At 39.0% G+C, this 22,500-nt stretch overlaps 1 protein-coding gene across 1 annotated transcript in view; it reads right to left on the bottom strand.

Moving 5' to 3' along the window:
* LOC113573523 (rho GTPase-activating protein 8) overlaps positions 1 to 12,484 on the bottom strand; it is a 12,531-nt gene extending 47 nt beyond the window's left edge. The window contains exons 1-13 of the mRNA XM_027003832.2: positions 12,431 to 12,484; positions 10,567 to 10,647; positions 9,076 to 9,207; positions 8,653 to 8,740; positions 8,398 to 8,529; positions 7,997 to 8,083; positions 7,800 to 7,898; positions 6,672 to 6,782; positions 6,411 to 6,484; positions 5,993 to 6,070; positions 4,755 to 4,883; positions 4,258 to 4,361; positions 1 to 2,709 (exon numbers count right to left, since the gene is read on the bottom strand). The exon at positions 1 to 2,709 is cut by the window's left edge and continues 47 nt beyond it. Of these exons, the coding sequence (XP_026859633.2) occupies positions 2,512 to 2,709; positions 4,258 to 4,361; positions 4,755 to 4,883; positions 5,993 to 6,070; positions 6,411 to 6,484; positions 6,672 to 6,782; positions 7,800 to 7,898; positions 7,997 to 8,083; positions 8,398 to 8,529; positions 8,653 to 8,740; positions 9,076 to 9,207; positions 10,567 to 10,606 (1,272 nt within the window). The 5' untranslated portion in view covers positions 10,607 to 10,647; positions 12,431 to 12,484 and the 3' untranslated portion in view covers positions 1 to 2,511. The remainder of the gene's footprint in view (positions 2,710 to 4,257; positions 4,362 to 4,754; positions 4,884 to 5,992; positions 6,071 to 6,410; positions 6,485 to 6,671; positions 6,783 to 7,799; positions 7,899 to 7,996; positions 8,084 to 8,397; positions 8,530 to 8,652; positions 8,741 to 9,075; positions 9,208 to 10,566; positions 10,648 to 12,430) is intronic.
* Between the last annotated feature and the right edge of the window lie 10,016 nt (positions 12,485 to 22,500).

Raw genomic sequence — 22,500 nt, 5'->3', positions numbered from 1 at the left:
GGCACGTCCCTGCCTCTACCAGGCAGCCCCTCCCTCTGGTTTCAGAACCTTCTCCGGGACAAACTGTGCCGTGCTTATACAGATCTATTTTAATACACTCTACACTACGTTGAACAAGAAAAACTTTTTTATATTCTTTTATCAATGGATGTACGAAAGAAAAGCGAGACAAAAGAAGAAACATTACTTTTTTTATTGGTTGCCAATTATGCATTTAGCTTGCGGTGTGGTGTATCCTTTTGCTATGAGGAGAAGGTAGCAAAGCAAAAAGAAATCGAGAAGGGAAGGCAACTTTTAGGTGGATGTCTTTGGACTGTGAAAGTAGTGCTTTTATTCTTTGTCATTAATTATGAAAGGGGGCTGTCCAGTGGATAGTATGTATAGGAAAGTGTTTGTCTTACATATGCCAATGTAGTTATTTTTCTTTATGATACATTCAAAACTGATTGATGGAAGTTGGTAAATGGTAAAGAGTAGTCTCACTTTTTTGTACCAAGTTCTTAATGAAAACTGAATCGATAATAAACACAGAAAAACATGGAAAATGACTGTTACATGTATGTATTGTGTGATTCGTACAGTTAATTCAGTAGACCATGATAAATCATCAGTATATTGTGTGCATTTTAAAATGAAAAAAGGAACCCAATTAGCATGTAGACGCATTTTGTCATATAAAAATTAAGAAAAGAAAAAAAAAATGAATAAAAAATTCTGAACATGCACATTTCACTTTGCTGAGACCACAAAGTTTATTGAAGATCCCAGATTTTTCTTACAAATATTCATCTACTTAATTTCCTAAAATTACACAAGTCCTTAATCTATAATGCATACATATCAAAAATAAAAACAACACCACAATACAGATAATAATAATAATAATAATAATAATAATAATAATACAGGCATGTTCAGTATATGTAAAACCAAGCTGAACAACCTATTAACCTATTTACACACTTCAATTTGCTCATGCTAGCAACAGCACAAACTACAGAGAAAAAAACAAACAAAAAAAAATCCCCACACCTTCCATTCCAACAGATTATGACCTGTAGATAAACACCATTGTCTCTAAAAATGATACACATGTCCTTGGCTGGCTCTTCATCTTCTTGGACAGATAAGTTATATCTGACAGCCAAAAATATTGGTCTGTGTGGCCCTACATGGAAGATTCAAAATAGTGAGCGCAAAACCTGATTTTTAACCTCCATGTTGACAGCTCTCTAACTGATTTGCTTTGTCACTAGTGTGAGAGGAGCAGGTTTTTTGCCAAAGGAAGAGAAACATAGATCAATGTTGATTAAACAATCAGGACCAATGCTGGTAAAATATAACAATTACATTAAAAATGTCAAATAGTATAATGGACACAAGAGCAACATGAAATCTGCAACATTATCATTTTCAAATGGGCACTGACTCTTCTGCAGGAAAACTAGATGCAGTTTTTCCCCCATGGACGTACACAGGCTGGTTACACCAAGATATGAGGAAAAATGCCCATTGTAGCACCCAAAACAATGCATATCTATTAATAATGAAAAACAGCATGACTCGAAACTTAAAAAAAAAAAAGTCAGTCAGTCATTCTTCAAACTACAACAATCACAATTCGTGGAACTCCTGACACCTTCCATTTTTAAAGATACTTCTTGGAAGGGATATCCCACCAAACAAACTACAATGATTTAAAATGCCCAGACTGTGGAAGCATGTAGGGAAGCTTGTACTGGGCTTGGTTTGGAAGTAGCTGTGTGCATGTGTTCTCCTGCATATACAGCATGCTCTGAACCATGCCTGCGAGGCCAGCACCTCTTCTGCCAGCAAAATGTTGCCATGGCAATCCCAAGGGCTGCTGTTAATTAGAGGTAGATACATACTTTGCTTTCTGTGTTTAAAGAGTCAAAAGTGGATGCCCTTGTAGTGTTTGTGGTTAAGGTACGAGAGGTTTTCAAAACGTATGTTTGTTTGTTTTTTTGGCATCATATACAGCCAATTGATTTTTTTTCAGCACTTTAAATAGAAAAAAGAAGCTGTGAGATTAATGTTATGTAAGGATATGCATGTATACACGGACACAGGCACTGAGCCTTTGGAATGCAGACTGTTGGCTGTAAATGCTTTCAGTGGTTCATTTATAATGAATCAGGCACAAGCTGATGTCTGTAAGGCAGTATCTTATCCAAGACTGTTATCAAAAATCAAACCAAAAGTAGTGTATGATGTCAAAACACAGTCACAAGGTCATTAGGCGGCAAGTAGTATATTTAAAGCCTCATTACCTCTCAGACATACAATGTGCACAAAGTTGCAGGTTTACAGGGCATGACGGACCCTTTTGGCCCTTGAATTGGCAGGTCCCAGAGAATCCATGCTTCATGCTGTTAGCACATCCAGTGATGTAAATGAAAAAAAGTGGGCTGAGTGATAAGTGCCTGGAGCAGGCTGAGGGCAGAACCGATCCGGAGAGGGTCTGGGGTGATGGAACCTGTCCAGAGCGGGTCAGGGGAGCACCTGGATGGGCGGGCAGCGTGAACTGAAGATGGGCTGGTAGTGTTCAATGAGCAGCTCAGTGAAGATGTTGAGGGGAGTGAGCGCATCGAGAGAGATGACATCCTGGCGAGGCCAGGCCAAATTCACACCAAACACACACGCCAGGTTAGAGGGACTCATCTTATTAACAATGCTCTCCTGGGACACCTGCACAGAAAGGTGAGTGAACCCGAGCACATCATTATTACCAAAACATAAGTCACATCAACCCATAAAACCTAGTGACACTAAAAACAGCTGCCTGCCTAAACAAGAATGCAACTCCTTAATTATCCTTCATAATCCAGCTGTCATGTTTACTTACTGGTTTTAGCTCATCAAACTTTTGAATGTGTAGTTTGCAATCACAATATATTGATTGCCCCAGTGTATTGGCTGATTCAGCCTTTAGCTAAAAGGGTAATGCTTGTATTACAACAGGCTAGCATGGCCCCCAGGCAATTACGACAGTGAGAGTGTAACTAATAACCCGTGATTATAAAATTACATATTACAAACGACTTATTAAAAACTACACACAAAAGGAAACTTGGGATTTCTCAATATAATGCATTGCAAAAGATGGTGTCAATTCAAAGAATCAATAATTCAAATGTCCTGTCTAAAAGAAAAGAAAATCTATGAATTGATGTTACTGTTGGTATCAAAGCACTATCAGTAAATACGAGAGATTAAGCAGACCTTTGCATAGTCTATATTTTGACTTTAGTATAGTGTGTATGCTATTACATATTCAAAAGAAACTCAAAGAATACATTATATAAAGATCAGCGAACTTTAGCACATGCGTTTTAATCAGTACATATGGTAAATGAGAGATGAAAGATCTTGTAAATGCAATGTAGGAATTAAATGTGAGTAATTTGCTATCCTCTGATTAAGCAGTTGCTTGCCATAGTGACTAATGAGACCCATGGGAATAGCAAGGAAAAGATGACGCAGTTTTGCTGTGTTGATTTTCATGAAGGGGGGCAGGTGGGGAGGAACCTGTTCAAGCAGCTTCGTATTAACATCATCATCACAATCACAGAACGTGTGAGAGAAGTCAGCCTCACTGACTCATTAAAAGGGCCGAGTGATGTTTGAAGTATTTGCATTCACGTGTGAGAAATCAGTGTGGGAGACATTTATGAATGCCAGGGAACTATGTCCTCATGACCTGTCACAATTCAACAGGGGGAGAACGAAGCCTCTACATTAAAAAAATGTCATCAACAAAACCTAGTGCTTCTTAAAAGGAGACAAGTATTAATTTTAAAGGTTCTGAATAGCATAAATGCTGCACACATTTCTCCAAAGACTAAATTAAGATCAGTATTCTGTCCAAACTAACAGCATCTTAAAGCAGTTTTACAGCATACTAATCCTGACAGTGCTAGACAAGCAGTACCTACTATTTTGTTTTGAATAATTTGCCCCAGTATTCAGTAAGTAAGCAGTGAATTTTTCTTCATTCATTGATTCTTGAGAATTTTAAGCATTTTCTAGTGGCGTAAAACCATATTCATACCCGATCTAATATGACCTGGCTGCCACATTTCTGGTTTCACATTCCAAATAAACCCTTTAACAGTTAAGATAAGGCTTACACAGATTATGAGGATTTGCTGTGCATGAAAAAACAGGGTAAAAATAGTTCAGGAGTCACTACTTGCAGCCAAAACTGCAGCTGAATGCAATTCCCAATTCCCTTACCATATGCAGGAAACAAACGAGGTACTTAACAACGATGAAGTTGTGCTCTGGAAGGGACTCAACAATCCTCTTGCACCTTGACACCCGCAAAATGCTCTCCACTTCTGTGAAAAAAGGGTGAGCCTTTTTTTTCCCCTCCAAAGAAGCCAAAACACTCACATTTTTACTGGCAGGTTTAAACAAACTCAGTATCACTGTTGCTCCAGAGGGTATAAATAGACTTATCTGGCAATAATCTTCAACTGGTCTGACAGGCACTTAAGAGAACTGAAACTTGCAGTGCTTACTGACAGAACATAGGCTCAGGTCTTTCATTACAGCAGTTCAGTTCTTTATGAACACGAGCACAGCTGGTGCTTCCAGTCCTTCATGTAGTATAGATGTGTTCCGCGTTAAGCTTAATAAACCATGCAAGGCATGTATCCCAACCTAGTAAACTTCACCATTCTACATTTCCTGTGCAAAATTCCCTTGACTGTGTTAGGAAATTGACTCACTGGTAAGATCTTGTATCTGGTCATATAATGCAAAGGTGAGCAGGGGCTCTGGTAGCTCCCGGAGAAATGTCTTCAAGATCACAGCAGGAACATGCACATCAAGGTACTGCTCAAAGCTAATGGGCTTCCCTGAGGCAAAACAATTGGGGTCGGAAGACAGGAAGAGAGAATGAGGGGGACAGACGGAAAGATTACATAGAGAGAGAAATTATGTTTTAAATATGCAGTCAAACATTACAGGGTGAAATCTCAAGGGGAATCATGATCAGAAGGATAATGAAATTCACAAAAAAAAAAAAAAAAACAACACCCCCCCCCCCCCCCCCCCACACACACATTCCATGTGTTCCATATTTCCTTTAATTTTGGCTATCATGGATAAGTAGAAATAGCCATCATAGGCGAGTTAATAATTCTAGTTTTATTATAAACTATAATTATTTATTTATTATAGATTTGCTACCATAGATTATTATAGATACCATAGATTAATTATAGATTTGCTACCAAATCCTTTCCTTCTGGTCTTTGTACATTTTTTTTTTTTTATTCATAAACAAAATGCCCTTTTCTCTTGGTAACGAATATACTACATCCATTCTCATTTTGCATTCCATATGCACAGTCTAAAACAAGCCATCATGGCCTCAGTGAGGAGAGCAGGAAGAATAGGAGCCTCTTTCTCTCACAGAACACACCAAACAATTCAAGATGGTGCAGTTTTAAAGGCTTTGGCTGTGAAAGTGTGAGTGAGCAAGATGAAAAGCAAACAAGAAAAATTACACTGCCAAGATATCCTCTAGGATTAAACTGTTGTATACACAATTTTTAAGAGAGAAAAGGAAACAGCATCACAATTAGCATTTTACTGAGAATTGGGTTATTATTTAACAAAAACATTTATAATATTCTCTATGGAATTTGTGCTATTGGACAAAGTTATTAAGGGCTCATTTCCATAAATGAACAATTCAAGTGCATCAAGGAAAGTATGAAATATATTCATAACTTTAAAGGATCTGACTTGTACAAACACACAGTTTTTGATCTTAACAAGTAAACGAAGCTGAGCTAATAAAGTTAAAAGATGAAATGCACATTTGACAAGGAGGCCAACAGCTGTCTTTGGTGCCATCAGACAGAGAGCTACTGTGGGTCTTTCTTGGTACTAGCAGATCTATACACTGGAGCTGCTATACCCAAAGGGAGAAGGACAGGGAGAAGAAAGAAAATCTCACCCTGGTTATAGAGCTTCTGAATGTCCTTGATGAGCTGAACTCGAGCTGACCTTCGGAAGATCCCCTCCGTTTTCAGCCCTGGGGGAACAGAGAGGGATAACGGGACACAGAGAGAGAGAGAGAGAGAGAGAGACACAGACAGACAGACAGACAGAGAGGGACAATGAAAGCCAGATGGAAAAGAGGGTTTCTGCTTTGAAATTCATCCTCATCGGATTTAATTGGGAGACAGGTGTCTGAGACGCAGCTGTCCATATTTCACCAAAGGCAAAATGGGGTGTTTTGCTGAACGCCCCTGTTACACACCCTGCATCCTCATATACATTACGTATGTATAGGGTGTAACAGAGGTGTTCAGCAAAACATCAGCCTCATCAAAGGATCTGATTAGTTGATCACTGTTATTTCTGTTTCCTACCGTTTTGTTTGATGTATGACACAGTCTGATGCATCACAGGCGGTATCAGTGCACCACTGTTCTTCTCTCTAATGCTGAAATATATGTTTATAAACATATATAAGCAAACATTGTTATATTTTATATAAAATATATATAAGCAGGTATAGGTTCCACTCACTGAACAACATTCCTGTCTCCAATATAAACATATGTAACAAGAAATGCATAATTATGCAGAAGTGGATATCTATGAGACATTAAACTAAAATCACTACTCACTACTGTAAGCTCACGCCAAACTGCTGTGTGGGCAGAGGAGGTCGAGGGGGCGGGGTCTTCACAGCAGGGGGCGGTCCTCCTTTCTGAGCTACACGGAGCTTTTCGTCATGCCTGATCAGAACAGTTACCATGGATACTGAATCTCACAACCTTGATATTTGGCCAGGCATTAACTTGAAACCTGCAAGGAGGTGGGCTGACATTGCATCTGCTGATAAGAGTTTTAAGCCAAAGAAGATAAGCGCACTGCATAATTGGAATACACTACAGTGTACACACACACACACCACCTTTGAGCACATTTTGAAGCAAAGATTAACTGAAAATTAAATAAAAAGTTCCCAAACTGTAGTGTTGGCTGTACGTCACCAGTGTACCCAAACTGTTTGCTGTACGTCACCTGTGTGTGAATACCCAAAGTGCCAAACTGTAGTGGTGCGGATGCATCAGCACTGTGCAAGTACCTGAACTGTAGTGTTGGCTAAATACTGTCTCCAAGCATTCTTCAAAAAAGAAAGTTCTGCACACATTTCTCCAATAACTGCACTTTCATATGGAAAATCATAGCCATGTTCAGAACCATGATTTTTTGCCATCTTTTGGTATTTAAGGGCAAACTGGATTTGGATGGCAGTTCCCCCACCATTTATAGCATTTAGATGACGCTTTTTATCCAAAGCAACTTACAATTATGACTATGGACAAATCGAGCAATTGAGGGTTAAGGGCCTTGCTCAGGGGCCCAACAGCAGAAACTTGTCTAGTACCTCAAACACTGAATTACCACTGCCCTACACCATTCAGCAGCTGGGGAATGCTGTAACTATCTACTCTAACCTATATTCTTTTCTCATTCCAATGTTAGAGCCAGGCTCCTGTGTATGTTCTAACACAGGCTTGTACTTTCCCCTGGAAGAGTTGGTAGTTACAAAGTGAATTTACTTCTGATTAGGTCATGTCATGTGCAAGTGACCCAAGTCTGCACTACAGTTTCTGGTGGTGAGTGGTGGCTTATATACATGTCTATAAAGTGTTTTTGAGTATGAGAAAGGTGCTATATAAATGTAAATAACAACAACAACAAACAATAATATTAATAATGCTCCTAATACAGAAAATAATACAGACCTTAATACATCTTGCGGAATGATGAGCTGTTCATAGTTGAGATGTTCTCTGAGCGCCGCCAGATAGTTCACATAGATTAGCTTCTTGCCAAACTTGTGGCTAGAGATGGAAGAAAGAGCAAATATTTGAACTTGAGACAAGCACCACTCTCACAATGATGACAGCATGATGGCTCATCAAGAACGATTTGCATCTACCTTATGAGAGGCTTGAATAAGTTCCATATGATCCGAATAAAATTTGTGGGGTGGACGACATAGAGGGCTTTTAGGTTCTTCTTATACCTATAGATTATGAACACAGCCATAGGAAAGGCAAACAACATAAAGCAAATCAAGTCAAGCACAAAAACCAAAAGCTGAACAAAGAAGCACTAAATGCACATAGCCTCTGAAGAAAGCAGTTTCCTAACTCATTCCATTCTCCCAAAATTTACTTTAATCTAATTTGCCTCTTTAAGGGAAATAAATTATTAACTTCGATATGCTCTCTGAAGCTGGTCGACTTTTACAGATAAAATGCTACATTACAAGCCAGACTCCAAGACCACTTGGAGCGAGTTAATCAAAGCGAAAGGAGGATGGGTGGGGTGACGCACTTTCTGTCAAATTCCCGGTAAGCATCTCGGAGCCAGCGTAATGAGGGTTTGTTGCTGCTGCTTAAGCCATAGTGAAAGTAGACCACTGTGTAATCACTTTCGACATACTGGTCTAATGTGTACTTCAGATACCTGTGAGACAGAGAACCAGCCTATTTAGAACATAAAATAAATCAGCCGGTCGACTATTCATCAAGCTTGGAAGAAAAACGGGGTTTAGTCATCGTAATGGGATCTAACGATGTCCATACTCACTCTAGTAGTCTATGGTGATTGAGCTGGTGTGATGGAGGCATGCAGCAGCTACTGAAAATAATAAGCTTTCTTCCATAATTATCATCACCTTCAGAAGTCAGAAAGAAAAGAACCATTTGGGTTCAACATGAGTAATGCTAATTTTGTTACAAAAATTGCAATATACTCAGCTCTAAAACCTGTGGCAGCTACTCTCTCCAGGTAATACAACATGGGGTAACTTCTCTCTCTAAGCAGGATTAAAAATTCAGCCACCGAGTAATAAATGTAATGCCCCAAGACTGAGTAAACAACTAAAATCATATTTCAACTTGACCTTTACCATTAAAGTAACAATGTGAGTACAGACATATAAAGAATAGTCAACTACATGAGCAGAGCTGCACAGAGAAAAGAACCTACATAAATAAATGGGGTTATTACCTGTAACTTGGAGGATGCCATGACGTGCAACATCATAGTAGGGATGGGACTTATCCTGACAAGCATCTCCACTGGATGGCGCTAGAGGGTGCCGTTCCAACTGTCCCTTCTCTTCTTCCTCTTTCTGCAGCTCTATAAATTCAGCCATATCCTTATCAAATGTGTTTGAGGACAGTGTCATATTTTGCCACATACAACAAAAACAATTACTATGTTTTATTTTGGCATAACACCATGACCTACACTACCTAAAAGTTTAGTGGCTTACATTTCCATTCTAGGCAGAAAAGCATGGCTAACGGTTCAAGGTAAGGCAGTAATAAGCCCAATTTGTCAATTAACCTGTTTCTGTTTTAATGTGTCAAACTTACAGTTCTCCTTATTGTTTTCCCAGATATCACCCAAAACCACTATCCAAAAATCAGATATCATTTTGTTCAATTGTAATAAAATATATCTATCAGTTCTATGTAGGCCTTGCTTTCTTGGTATTTGCCACTATCAGTATTTATTTGGAATAGTAGGGTGGGAGACATTCTATAAATATATCCTAGATGGAAAATGAAAAGCCCAGTGGACTATTGTTTATTTTGGTTGGCCTAAGACATCTGAGTTAAGCTGGTGTCAGACCTCTATGCTTTTACTGTAGTGTAGGGTAATGAAAGAAAAATTCCACAACTTCATATTTAGAAAAAATGTCCCAGAATTAGGACTTGGGTTATAAGAAATAAAAAGAAACTGGGACAGAACATTCCCTTATGGAAAAAAAAAAAGATGCAACACAAAGAACTGCCAAACATCACCTATATTTACATATTTTCCACTCATTTCAACTGCTTTCCAGCCATTAATACGACCTAGTTTATGTTCAGAGATGGGGAAGGCTCAAGGGGTGAGTACAGTGACCCAAAGCCGATGGAATGCAGTGGCTTGCTTGTTTAATTAACACTGCACCACTGTCTCCTCCACAGATGTAATTATGAGCACAGACAGACCATCAGCCTTATCTCAAAAGTGATCCGTCCTTCTGGCAAGAGCAGGCTGGCTAAATATAGCTCAGTGTGGGCCTGAATGTATAATGCGATGTGTGCTTTAGACAAGGAGGGCCCACTTTCTGTTTGATCCTACTGCTGGTCTGCTTCTTTGTTTAGCACAAGACTCAGTCAGGGACTCAGCAGCTGAGTCACATGGGAGTGAGACTGCTGTAGTCATTTTGGACTGCTAATCCCTTTGCGGACAGATTAGTGAATTCATAGATGAGTCAGGAGGTGGTCTTACTGCCACCAAACATCACAGATGTTTTTACAATTATTCTGAATGGTACACATGCTGTTTACAGCCATGAAGTTTGAATGCAAAGTTTATATGCAGAACATGTTCAATGTGGACTCAAAGATGTACTTTTATTTATTTAATTTGTCACAACTGCAAAGAAAAGGAAGTAAAATTAAAAAAGAAAAAAAAACAAATAAAACGAAGATATATACTCACCCACTTCTGCCATATGCTCCAAGTTATTTGTTGAGATCATGGCAAAGTGTAGGAGATTGTAATTAACCTCAGTTAGACATTCTGCAATGAGAAAAACTGGATGATGATTACACAACATTAATATGATGAGAAAGTAACTTTGTATGTGTCTGTGTATATTTTCCACCAGGTTACTGGAATCATGAATAGAAGAACACAGGCATGTTTCCCAAACCTCTCCCCTCAAGGTCTGTCTTGCAAAAACATTTTGCAGCATAGCATAATTAATGCTTCAGACTCAAGGAAACATAATAAAAACCTACACACTGGCAGAACAGAACCCCACTGTTGACAAAGTTGGACAGTGAACGCAACAAAAAGCATCCATAATTAAATTTTTAAAAAGCAGATTTTTCTTCATTAAACTTCTCTTTCTGAAGAAAAATAAAACACCCCTAGCCTATGATTTAGATGCCCCCGACATGCACGAAATGCGTATTATAAGATTATAAAACGTACGGTTTATGTAAAAAGTGATAAGTTCTTATCACTTTTTACCCCAACTGTATGTTTTATAATTACAATTTGACTAGCCCATTCTGCTTCAGTTAAGATAACCTTGTTCTGACAGGGAGTGTGCTGACTACAAAGAGCAGCTCTGGCCTGCCGGATTGGCATGGTAAAAACACAGGAAGAAATCAAATCAGGCTGTGGATGTGCAGTGATATATTTATAAGATAACAAGGAGGCTGACATGGTTCTCAATTAGTTGCTCAGCTTCAGAATGGTTTAACATCCTGGCATCTTATGCACATTTTATTTTACTGTGAAAACCAATGGCATGGCTATGCACATCGTTGAATATTAAAATCAGAGGTAACAAAATAATGTTGTAAGCTGTTGTTGTTCTACATGAACAATAAGATATTTGTAAAGGTTCTTGTGTGTTTACATGAAACTTACAACCCATTTCCAGTGTCTATTAAAGATTACATCCTTTTGATGCCTTATTTTCCTGAACTATTTTAACCCATTACTAGTCCAAACTGCATATCAAAGCTTTTCATTCCACTGTTTAGCCAATACCATTTAGAGCTTTTAAGTATATGGCTGTGCGTTCAAGTAATAGAGCTGTCAGTGAATCTCAGGTGGACAAAGAGCTCCATTCTTTCTATCGAAGCTTGAGTAAATTCAGGGCTGAGGCTGCCACTGTGTTCCGTTCCACTTAAACTTACGAAGCAATGTTATCTCCTAGTTAATGGAAATGCGTTTTTACCAAGGCGAATTTACCTCCTGTTTGCTGACGAGTTTTTCCACCCCAGAAGTTTGTGAAGTGCAAAAAAAAAACAAAAAACAAAAAAATCGGATTTCTTTACAATGTGCTACTGACGAAAGTATAAGGTTAAACAGTCTTTCTTCCTATTATTATTCTGCACGAATACTGCCTGCTCTACGACTCTGGGGTCTAGGTGAAAATAGGCTAAATAATTGAATAAATGAAACCACCATGTGGTCTAGCTTTTGGCTATCCAGTTGATGGACGGCCATGTGGAGCATTCCACGAAATCAGCAAAGTCAGGAAAAATGTTTTATTTGAAACGTAAACATCAGAAATGTATAAGAAAACCTTTGACAACCGCCAGTTGCCAGTCATCTAACCGCGGTGTACAAATACGCAGAAACGCGAGCGAGTTCGCAAAAGACACAAGGTCCCTCTCCAACACCTGAGGAACAATTTACCCAAGCTTGGTATGTCGTATGATTTCATAATGACACTTACAAACTTTATAATTGAACTTCACGCGTTTTTCTTTAATTACGCAGAGGCCTGTAAAATGGTGGATGATTCGAAACTGCAGAGAAAAATGTTGGCTAACTTTCTTACCATTAATGTCGCATCAGGTGCTGTGAAAACCGAAACTTCCTATGACCCACCATTAACGCGCATGCTCATTTGCAGTCGTTGAGTCCCTTGTTATTCTAACCTGAGCGGGAGGCGTGAACACGGAGGGCAGGGGTCGGTTTACAGAGGTAGGTGTGTTGAAAATAGGATTAAGCAGTGATTGCTCGTCTGCCTTGAAACTGGGAACCTGAATCAGGTTTGTTATGAAAATCACTCATTCATTTCGGCTTAATGTGATTTCGAGCTCTGATGTTTTGACATGTCTTAAGCAGTAGTTGACTGTTACCAATCTTGACAGGTACGCCATTATTGTGTAAGGCTTTGGATATCCTAGGGTTTATTATGCAAATACGTTTTCAGGATTACAGAACTTTAAGTGCAGATGCCACTATTTCAAAGGCAGAGTAGCATGCATAATAGGATTTAAGCGTTTAACCAGCGCTTGTGGCCTTCTAAATGAGGACATACCCATCCATCTCAAACTATGTGCACCAAAATTGTTTGACCAGCCCTTATCATTTGGGTAAATGTAACATGACCAGGTATCTGACTCATGCTTCACTTTACATATCTACACAAAAAAACATTTTTGGAATAAAATGAAGATGACCCTTTAATCCCTAAACAGTAAGAGTGTCACTCTGCATAACAGAAATTTTACTTTGCATTACACAGGACCTTTTCAGCTCTGTTTCCATAGAGGGATTAGGAATGACACTACAAAATGACACAAGCAATTACATTTTGTGCATGCATAAGCTTAAATATACTGATACAGTGTGGTTCAAAGACATCGTATGAACCTTTATCTATCTATCTATCTATCTATCTATCTATCTATCTATCTATCTATCTATCTATCTATTTATTTATTTATTTGTTTATTTATTATTCTGTTACTTTTGAGTTGACCTATGAGAAATGCTCTTTAATTTGGCAGAGTATCTCGTTGCTCCCCAGTGTTCTGATAGGGGCCTTGGCAACAGCATTTAATTGGCCAAAAGTGTCAATCAAATCTTTGTGTCTTTGCACTCATGTTTGGTCTGTAACCTTTATCTCCTCCAAATGCCAGCCCCGAGTCCAGTTAAACCCACTAATGACAGGCAACTGAGAACGCATGTAGGATGCAGAAAAACTGTTTTGGGTTTTTTTTTTTTTATTTTAAGATGAGCTGCTGTACCTTATGATGGAGGGACATAAATTAGCCTACCGTATATCAGAATAAACCTAGCAAATAGTGAGACAATGAAATAAAGATCTACTATAGTTGAAGAACAAATTTCTTAAAGTTATTTTGCAAAATAACATGTTTGCAATTCTAAGTATTTTTATTATAATTTTTTTAACCTATATTTAAATTTGAAATTTGCAAATTTGAGCAATAGTTTTATACAGATTTGAAAAGTTGTTGATGACTGATCCAATAGATTTTCCAAGTATTTTAGTAACACTAGAACAATAGCACTGGCGCCTAGTTAAATAGATTGGGATTGTGATTGTCGTCTGCCTCCCCATCACAAAGTCTGTGGAAAGCCTGACACCTGGTGGCTGAGTAACAAAGTACCTCTGCTCTGAGAAAGTGCAATCAGCACTGAAGTTAGAATACATAATGCATAATGGCACCACACTGAGCATCAAGTAAATACAATTAAATCTTTATTAGATGTTTTCATATTTAGTTTATGTCTGATTATAAAAAATATATATAGCTATTGTTTTATATCAGATTCATTATGCCAAACAACACTAAAACAGGCCTTTACTCTAGAATCAACCCTATAATCCCTCTTTAATATTTTCTTGGGGTTTCTTACACACTATAAGACCTGCCACACAAGCAGAGCAAAATTCCACCCAACCTCAAATCAAGAAAAGCTGATTACAACACCTACACTACAATTTGGCAGAACTGGTGCTGCTAATCCTTTCCTGGCTCTTAAATGTTTTTAGCGATGGGGGGATGGAGGGTGGGGTTGGGGATTTGGGTTTGGGCATCAAGGGAAGCACACCTTCTAGAAGAAGCCTTTGGAGTCCAGCTGTGAGAGCCGCTCCAAATGCAATAATCCGGAGATGAATTATACTACGAGTCAGTGCTTTCAGCCCAGCTGCTCTAATAGTGCCTGCTGCTTCTGCTGGGGGCTAACGATGAGCCCTGGAGTCTGGCCTTCCTCTCCAACAGCGCATGATATAAGCCAAAACAGCACTGTCCTCAGTACTATATAGTACATGACCAAAGGAGCATTTCCTGAGAGTCACTACATATATGTCTTTACTGTCTGGCTTCTGTGGGACAAGGGAGCGAGAGAGAGAGAGAGAGAGATTGAGAGAGACAGAGCATGAGCATTGTCTTGGAAAATCTTTTCAGAGAGGAAAATGCTCAAAGGCGGTTACTGACAGGGAAAAGGTTGACAAATGCACGTATTATTAAATTATTTAATTATTTATGTCTAATATCATATTTTGCTGAAATAAATAGGAAAATTAAGTCAAGAGCTGATAATCAGCTTTGTGGTACCTACAAAGGGATCTGTGCACAAAGGCATTATAGCTTTGAAAAAATGGATTATGATCATGTAAGGATAATTAACCAGCAAAGCACTCCAATTGGAAAGTCAGCAGTATAAGATTATGGGTCCTTGATTGGACAGAGAAGGGCAATATATGCAAGAAAAGACCCCATCCAGAATCATCAGCACAGTGGGAGAAACTCAATGAGGTGTATCTGGTAACATCTGGTTCATGTGAGCTCTTATCTGCTGTGAGGTGATAGGTGTCGATATTTACAAAAGCAGGAGCTGAAGAACAGAAAATAACTTGTGGACAGTTAGCAACAAATGATGAAGACCAGTGGGACAACATTCTTACCTTCTTTCATCTCTAAAGGGCAGAATAAAACATACTGTAAGACATGAAGGTTCTTGCCTTTAGGGCAGAAAAGGGTCATGATACTCTTAGTTCTTATTCTCAGATAACTGTATAATCCTGGGTAACACACTTCAGAACCAAATCTTTTTCTTCTGGTGTGTCAAATAACCATAGAGACATGACTTGCTAGTATTTACAGCTGTAAACAACCAATCATGCTCTCTTTACTTAACTGCATTGTGAAATGGCCATTTGGTACAAACAGAAGAATGAAAATGAAATGGCTTGGCCAACTAGAAATATCTTGCCAGCATATATATAGTAGGAAAAGAACTGATTTGAATCCACACCTGAGCAAACCTATCCTGAGTAAGAGTAGCTGGACATCAATATTGACTTTACTTCCCAATAAGGAAAGTGTAATCCTGTAAGGGATTCCCTTGAGAACGAGTAGAGAGACAACAAGTGAAGGGAAAAACACTGAGATTTTAGTATGCACTTGCTTTATTTGAAATGTTTCATCCTCAGTCACTGATTGGAATTTTATTACACCTATTCAGGCTCTTGTAAGCAGATTTTAGATTTGGACTTTAACTGTTCTTGTTTAGTGATTGATCTTGAATTGTGTTGTACTCTATAGCATTGTATTGTATTGTATCTCATACTAGGTTTTAGCACTAACACTTGGTTCTGGCTGTGTCAGTTTATGATATTTTTTGAGTTTATCCTATTTGTGCTAGCTAACAATATTTTATGTAGACAACTAAAGCACTTTTGCAAGTTGCTCCTGATAAGAGCCTCTGCTAAATGCCATTAATGTAAATGTAAATGTAAATTGTAAAATGTAAACTGTGGTGAACTTGAGTAAGTGACTCTCTCTTCATAATTTTCCTTTCAGAAGCTATCAAATGAAAAGAGAAACACAAAAAAGGGAAAATACAGAAATAACCGGTTTGACCAAAATGTTTCATTATTTCTATTTTTATAACACAATAAATTCTAGGTCTCTCATTCACTGTTCTGTGAAACATGCATGATGTTGGTGCAAAGTGATCACAGAAAACACAGTGCAATCACACAGCATTCTTCATGCCTGCCTTGCTTTGTATGTTAATGTGTCTGATACAGAATCTAATAAATATATGCCCCCAACCTCACAAAAGCTTAACATGTGAAATGCCTCAGAGCCAGGAATAGCTCCCACTCTTCCTGCACTCTTTTCATTCTCTTTTCAAAATAAAAGCTCTCCCAGCTATAGGAATTCTCTTCACCTGCATTATCTCAAAGCAGCCTGTAAAGTGATTTGCTTGGCTAGTCTGTTATTATTCAAACTGAACCAGTATGGCTGAATCACATGACAAATCCCAGAGTTGAATAATTAGGTGGATGATCTTAGCCACTAAGCAGAGCTTATATAGTTATGGGCTTTTCCTTCTAGGCACCGTGGGAAGAACTTTGAGCTTGGAGCTACGTCATGCAACTCTTACAGTCAGAATATCTTAAGAGGTCAAAGAGTTGTCCATATACTGAGAGGTGAGCTGGAGGTGAATTACAGACAATATATTATACAGTTCACAAACCATATGGTGTAGTTTTGCATCACAAGGAGTTATCAAAAGCTTAAGATGTTGATCTAAGACCAAGTTTACCCTTTTTGTTTTCCATATAAGACTGAAAGTGCTAGGAGACTTGAAGTAAAAGAGTCCTGGAAGAGCTCATATCAGTGCCTTGTGGTGAGCCACCCCGGGTCCGTGGTACACACTCCAGCATTGAACCAGTCACAGTGTCCTTGGCTCTGGGCTTTGTGCTCAAGAGGCTCCCACAAGGCCTGCCCACTTATGGTAAATAAAGCAGGTCTGATAGACATATTTTCAGTGTCTGGAAGCTGAAAGACATTTAATCAATCAATACCCACAGAAAAAACAAACAAAAAAAAACAAACTTTTCTTTCTTCAAGAAATATTATTATACACTGAAACACACTCCTCATTACAATACTTTCAGTCAAGCATGAAGATCACGTCAGTTATTCTGGTTTCCAAATCCTATAAATAGAGCTGTAGTACTAAAGGGGTGGCGTGGTATAGCGGGGGAGGGGGAGTGAAGCGGTGCTTAGCGTGTTTCATTATGTGGGATTGCTCAGAGCCATTTTGTTTGTTTTTCAGTTTTTTTTTCCTTCGAGAGCAGAAAGGAGGCAGTCATCATTGCAGCAATCTGCCTAGTGACACAGTTGAGCACAGGCCGCCAGACGTTTGGGAGAGAGGTGTGTGTATGTGTGTCTCATTGATTGTGCTTGGACGAGTGCTGCAATATATGGTTGTGGCCAGCAGATGTCGACATTGCAGTAGACCGCTTCTTTACTCAAACGGTAAGCTCCTTACGTCTCTCATTCCATTATCCCTAAAGACTGTGCTCTTCCTGTTATTTCACATGTGCACATATCATGACTTTATGATGGACTACATTCCACTGTCAATCTGGTATATGCCCTGCGCATGTTTGATGCACAGTAAAATGTACTCGGTCAATTCAGTCAATTCCTTTCTTTCAGTGAATTCTTGTGCATGTCTTCTTTGCTCGCGAGCTGATGGACATATGGCTATTTGATCAGGTGCACATGATGAAATGACTCAGTCTGCCACGTGCTCCATGTCCCTTGTGATGCTGGCTTCCACTTTGTCATCAGGCTATGTCACGTCCTGCACGCCAGACCGTGACCACGAGTCACGAATAATAAGGGCCATCAGCAACACACGTGCAACTGGCAGACAAATTCAGCATACGCCATCTCTTTGCTCATTGTACTTATCATCTTGATAATGTGAAGGACTGTCTTCTGGATAAGATCTATTGCACCACTTGTTAGAACAGCATGCAAGAGTTTGAACGACACTCTCTGAGCCATTTTAAATGCCAAGTTACTTCAGCTTGGACCACACACATCAGGGTGGTCAAGTGCCTTCTAACTACCATGTCCATGTTTATCATGCAGTGCAAAAGCTTGGATAGGACTTAGTAAGTCATGTGTCCTCCAAGTCTCTGTCTGTTGATCCTACCTAAGCCCACTCAGGCTCTGGCTGCTTTATGAAAATGAGGCAGATTTGCAAATCCTGGACTGAATGTAAACCTCCCTTAACATAAACTACAGCCCATATAAAGCAATCACTGAGTGATCATATCCTTAATAAGCTCCCACTGCTTTTGAATTCTGAAAAGGCTTAGAAGCCAGCACTGACCTCTACTGGAAACAACCATTGTTGCTAAAATTCAAGTGAATGCACCTTCCTCTCTGGTCCCTTGCATTATGAGACTGTAATTGGTTTTCTTGTGTAATCTCAAGGTCTTGATGACATTCTGCAGCATGCAATGGAAGTCTGTCACCATGGTACTAATTGTATTTTATCTGCTGTTGCTTTCTCATCCATGAATAGATGGCAAAACACATAACTAGTTGAGATCCATGATTGCAGTGCTGAACTGGAGCTGACCTTGGTACACTATTAAGATTAGGACCATAGAAATAATTGAACAATGTACTTCAAAACTGACAACAGCCCCATAAAATGATCATTTCTTTGTGGGATTCACAGATAGTCTCAGTGAGTGTCTAAATGTCATATGTCTGCTATCATAAAAGTTCAATATTATTAATGCCACAGCACCCATTTTCATGCTTTCTCTGAAATTGCATTTGTTAATCCTAACACATTTCTGTACTGTTTTACTGATGTATGTGTATGCAAATTTAAATCTCACATTTTTCAACTAGTATGTGTTGCTAATTCAGAAAATGTCACTATATACAAAGACCACTGATATTTGTTTAGCTTTGAGGAAAAATTAATGAGAAGATATTGTTATTATACTCTATGAGCTCTGTATAAGGTATAGTTATACTGTATTGTACTGTTGTACTGTATGAGCGACACAGTAAAGGAACTCTGAAAGCTGTAAAACATGTCATTACTTGTGAGCTTTTCTAATATGAGCAGCTTTTGCTTCTCGTAAGAACATCTGCAATTTCCTTTAGGATCAATAAAGTATTATCTTATCTCTTGCTTCCCACATGTACATCTCATATAAATTCACTGCTTTCATACCTTTTTGTGTGTTTCAGCCTCTTCTGAGCTGCAGCTGTGTAAACTCTATCAGAATATGTGTGTACAAACATATGGTAGTACAAAAAGATATAACAGTATACAACAGTGTGGAGTGATGTGGCAATGCCTTCTTTGGGCCTGTTGCAATGTGTAGGCAAAAATATTGTAGTACTCTAGTAATGTGCTCCTGCATCAATGGTTAGATTATAGTGGGATTCAACAGAGTTATAGTATTTGTCTTACCTTTACATTGGATGCTGTTTTCTAAATTATTTGTGGTTTTGTAAGGGAATAACAATAATTCTTTCAAAAGATCAAAATAATTAAGCTACAAAATGTTTTCTAGTTGGCAGAGTTCTTTATATATAGATAGAATAATCATCTGGAATCAAACAAGACAATACATATCATCTAAAGACACACTATCATAAATCAAACGAGCAATAACATATGGTATGCCATGCAGGGCAGTTGGGTGACATTCCTGAGATATTCTGCAATGTTATTGCTGTTTTCATCTGATGCTGTCACAGTGCAGAGACAGTGAGGTGTGCCTCACGGCTCTGCATCATTACCTTTCATTATTTAAAATAACACAGTGATTCAGCAGTGGCTGAGCCAAGCTGCTACATCTGCTACTCCATTTCTTCAGATCCATGGATAAAAGGTATCCATTCAAATGTGAATCATTATACTTATCATCCCAGGGCTCTCTCCTCAGTCGTGGGAGCATACGCACCTGTTGAAAATCTCAGTTAAATCCATCAAGTGAGAACAACTTATTTAAAGCCTGTTGGAGCACTTTACAATGATTAAAGGCCAGCGGATGAGACAGGTGCGCTGACCTAAGACCTATGGGGGTGAACACAGGAAGATCAGTTAAGAAGTGTAAAGCTACATAAGGCTGAGTCAGTCAATCTCTTTACTCAAGGTCAAACCACATTGCATTAGCGGTGTAAATATTTAATGGATGTCCTTAGGAAGTGTCATGTGCAGGTCTATTGGAATAGATTGAAATGCTATACCCCTACACAGTCATACAGGGCTTTGCCGACTGAGGTTCAGAGCCCCTCGTTCTTTAAGAATCTGCTTCTGTTCACAAAACTTTCAAATAACCCTCGACTTTGTGACTCTGCGTTTCTTATTTGAAATGCCACAGAAAGGAATTCAACCTTATCTTACTCAGAAAGGGCCCTCTGAAAGTCCTCTAACAGGACACAGCAGGACACATTCCTCAGTCTTTCACCGGATGGCGGAGGAGCGCGTCTGAAATACATAAGGAAGGGGATGGAGCATGCATTCTGGTGTTTATTTGTGGCTTAAACCATAGCCTGTTCATTTGGCAATGTAATCTAGAAGAGGTGGACGAATTACTGGGTGGTGTAAGTGGACCCTGCTATGATCGCCCTTCAAGAACGTAGGCAAAATATTGCTCATAAATCATGCAACACGAGCACAAATCTACCCCTGCAAATTACGTATTGTTGTTGCAGTCACATGTGTTACACAAACAAGTGGGATTTTAAGAACATCATAGACACTATCGTCAACTGGATGTAAGTAAAATTTTACCACACATTGTATTCAACCTCCCGATTGGCGATCCATTAATTTTAGTCATTTTTCAGATAGTTTAGTGGTGGAAGGAATCCCCATGTCTCTGCACCGTAGGGTGGGAGATCTTCTTTCAAACCGTTCTTGTGGTGGAAAGAATCCATCCATCTCCGCACCATAGGGTGGGAGATCTTCTTTCTTTTGAACCGATCTCATGGTGGAAAGAATCCAACTATCTCCGCACTGCAGTGTGGGAGATCTTTTGAACCGTTTTTATGGTGGAAAGAATTTATCAATCTCCACACCAGGAGACGGGTGGGAGATCTTCTCCCGGCAAAAAGAATTTGTTTTACATCCGAACCATAAATAGAAAATCTCTTGACATTCTAGGTGGCAGGTTTCTTTTTGCAATTTTTGCACAATCCCACTTGTCCTCTTTGTTCTCTTAAATTGGGGGAAGTATTGTGAAATCTAATCAGGAATATCTCAAGTGGAATTATGAGTATATGCAATCAGCATTAGCAATTTGGACTTAAATGAAAGAATGGAATAAGTTCACAAAAAAGAAAAAAGAAATCAAGAGAAGCAAAACCATAAAGCAGTGACTATATCCACACAGCCACCTCTGTATAAAGCAGACGCTTCCAAATCAGGTATAAAACATAATGACTCTAAACTCTTTATCAGCACTTTATTAGCTAAAATGTTCCTTGAACATGCCACTATCGTTAAACTTCATGTCACCAAACAATATCATGGCTTATATTCGTGACTTGGAAGCTGCCAATGTGTTCCAAGACATGCCCACAAAACCCAGTAAGGGCTCAGGCCAGTCAAATAAGAAAAAAACCTAACACCTCTTAAACAGAGGCCACCTTTAATCTACTGGCATGAATCCATTAAGGCTGAGCATCAGTTAGTACAGTTGTTCATGTTATTGCAGCAACAGTGGTAGGTAGTCGATAAAGGGCTTCGCCGAATTTCCAAAGAAGCAAACGTTTGATTAACACCTTGTCTGCTCGTTTACACTTGTGAGTTGGTTGACCTGTTGGCAACGGGACACAAGAAACAACATTAGCTTGAACAATGGTGAGTTTTTCAATGAACACTGCAGTATAATCAGAGATGATTGTGGCTAAATCGCCAGCTAGCACTGGGCCAGGTTGGCCCTTTATCCACGGTCTTCCTATCAAAACTTCAAACGGGGACATTTTTGTGGTTGTACTGGGAGTCACGCATATTTTACAGGGGACAGCCACCAAGAAGTGGAAGTTCCTGTTTCCTGAGCTGCCTTGCCCAATCTGCTCTCCAGTGTGTGATTAGTGTGAACTACAGTACCTGAGAATTGAAGTTGATAAGGAATGTGTAACTTCCAGTCAGTACTTAGGTATTTGCATAATTACTGAGTTACTAATGACCTGAAGGCAGGGCCTTATCACTGTTGAAGTTGGCATTCCGCAGAAAGAGTTCCTTTGCCAGTATTCTAACTATGTATGCTTACCACAAGGGAATTCCTCAGGCCATTTTGAAAAT

The sequence above is a fragment of the Electrophorus electricus genome, chromosome 7 (genome assembly GCF_013358815.1).
Source record: "Electrophorus electricus isolate fEleEle1 chromosome 7, fEleEle1.pri, whole genome shotgun sequence".
NCBI classification, from domain to species: Eukaryota; Metazoa; Chordata; class Actinopteri; order Gymnotiformes; family Gymnotidae; genus Electrophorus; species Electrophorus electricus.
Note: the sequence above shows the minus strand (reverse complement) of the source record. Positions and strands in the feature narration are given on the sequence as shown.